At 42.5% G+C, this 1,677-nt stretch overlaps 1 protein-coding gene across 1 annotated transcript in view; it reads left to right on the forward strand. All coding sequences in view use genetic code 11, as the record gives it.

The window, feature by feature from the left end:
* The window catches only part of EGR_07715 (hypothetical protein), a gene marked incomplete at both ends in the record, with an annotated part of 1,439 nt that extends 1,023 nt beyond the window's left edge, over positions 1 to 416 (forward strand). Inside the window, one exon of the mRNA XM_024496964.1 lies at positions 291 to 416. Within this exon, the coding sequence (XP_024348587.1) occupies positions 291 to 416 (126 nt within the window). The remainder of the gene's footprint in view (positions 1 to 290) is intronic.
* Positions 417 to 1,677: the final 1,261 nt, after the last annotated feature.

A 1,677-nucleotide genomic window follows, 5' to 3' on the forward strand; every position in this document is an offset into this window, starting at 1 on the left:
CAAACGAAGGAAAGCAGCTACTGTTGTTTGCATATATGTAGGCTAGAACTAGTGAGAATGGAGGCAGACCTTGACGCTAGTGTTTAATTTTAACTGCATCTCCTAACTCGCTGAATTTACTGGAGTACAGGAACCCCCTCACTGTACCTGCATACTTTGTTGACGATTCTATTCGACTGTAGCACATTCGCTTTCTCTAACAGTGATGTTGACCTCCTAACACCAGGTATCTAGTGACGGGATGCTGCCAATCTTAAAAGTGATCACACAACCATCAAAATCTCTTTCAGCGGTCTAGGACTCTCGGATATATGCTGGTATTTCGGGAATGCCTTCGCAGTACCTTCCGTCAAAAGTCGGTTTTGCGTACCTGTAACAGTAGAGATGAGAAGAATGCACATGTGTTCACGGTTTGAGGAGGAGAGGATAAAATTGGAATATTTCAGGCTCTATACCTAGCCCTGTTCGCATATTTTAGTCGTGGTAGATTTTGAGACGCAATTACGTTCTGCATATCTCTGCGAATTACGGACTATAATATGGTAGTCGTGTTGTTCCCAGTTGATACACTTCCTGGGGCTGTATTTTGCGTAGTCTAAGCAGGTGTAACACAAATTCTTGATCCGTTTCACCTATACGCTACTAGGGTAGATTTATTGGTGCCCAAACACCTTGAGATAAAGAGCTGCTTGCTGCAGAGGAGGCGTAATTTCTAAGGCAACTAAAAAGCCAGCATGAAAGATGCAAATTGTAGGGAGGGACAGGTAAACATCAAGGCGGTTCATGAGCCTACTCAGTCGTGACAAATAATGAGTTTTGATGTGATGTGATTCCACGTATTATTAAGTTTTGTGTTTGCAGGTGTTGGGGGCGCCGGTGGGCGCGGCTGCAATTACATCAAAGTCTTCCTCTTCAAAATTGTCGACGTTTTTATTTTTGTGGTGTTATTTGCATAACATACTAACAGCCGTGCTCATGCTCAGTCAGTTGATGTTTGCGTTTTGCTAATAGTTACCCTAAGACGTCAGTCAATAAGAAGGTCAACCAGTTGGTAGTAGATACGCTTGAATATGCTGTCGGAATGACTCAGACCCAAACTTGGACGCACACTTGGTGTATTTCTTCTGTCCATTATCAAGTCAAAAAGAGCACGTGGGCACTTTGATCCACTAATTTATCCGGAATGAAGCTTTCCCTTATTATTATCTGGTTGGGAGACTGATCAGTTCGAGACCGTGGCGGTCCAGGTTATGACATGTTCTACTTCCAACTTTCACACTTTCTATCGCGATGCACAGATGATATTGGAAACAATACGCAGCATGAATTCACATAAGTCATGACACTCAAGTGGACTTTGTGTCACTTCAACGAAAGTGACAATATCTTGGGGATGTTTATTCGATTTTCCCCTTGAATGAAGCTCTGTTAGATGAACGATACATCCGCAATTGCGAATCTTTTCATTACATCTGGCCAAATCACTATTTCGTATTAGTAGATAACGGGCTGTGAGCTGTGTCTCTCATACTCCTTACGCGGTGATCAATGATCGTCAATGTTCCATCAAAATTCGGCAGTAATTGTAAACACATTTTATTCGATATATCCGATATATTCGTAGGCACCTTGATAAGATATTGATGATCGCCGCATCCTCCCGTGACTTCGGTAGAG

The sequence above is a fragment of the Echinococcus granulosus genome, assembly GCF_000524195.1.
Source record: "Echinococcus granulosus chromosome Unknown EG_S00085, whole genome shotgun sequence".
NCBI classification, from domain to species: domain Eukaryota; kingdom Metazoa; phylum Platyhelminthes; class Cestoda; order Cyclophyllidea; family Taeniidae; genus Echinococcus; species Echinococcus granulosus.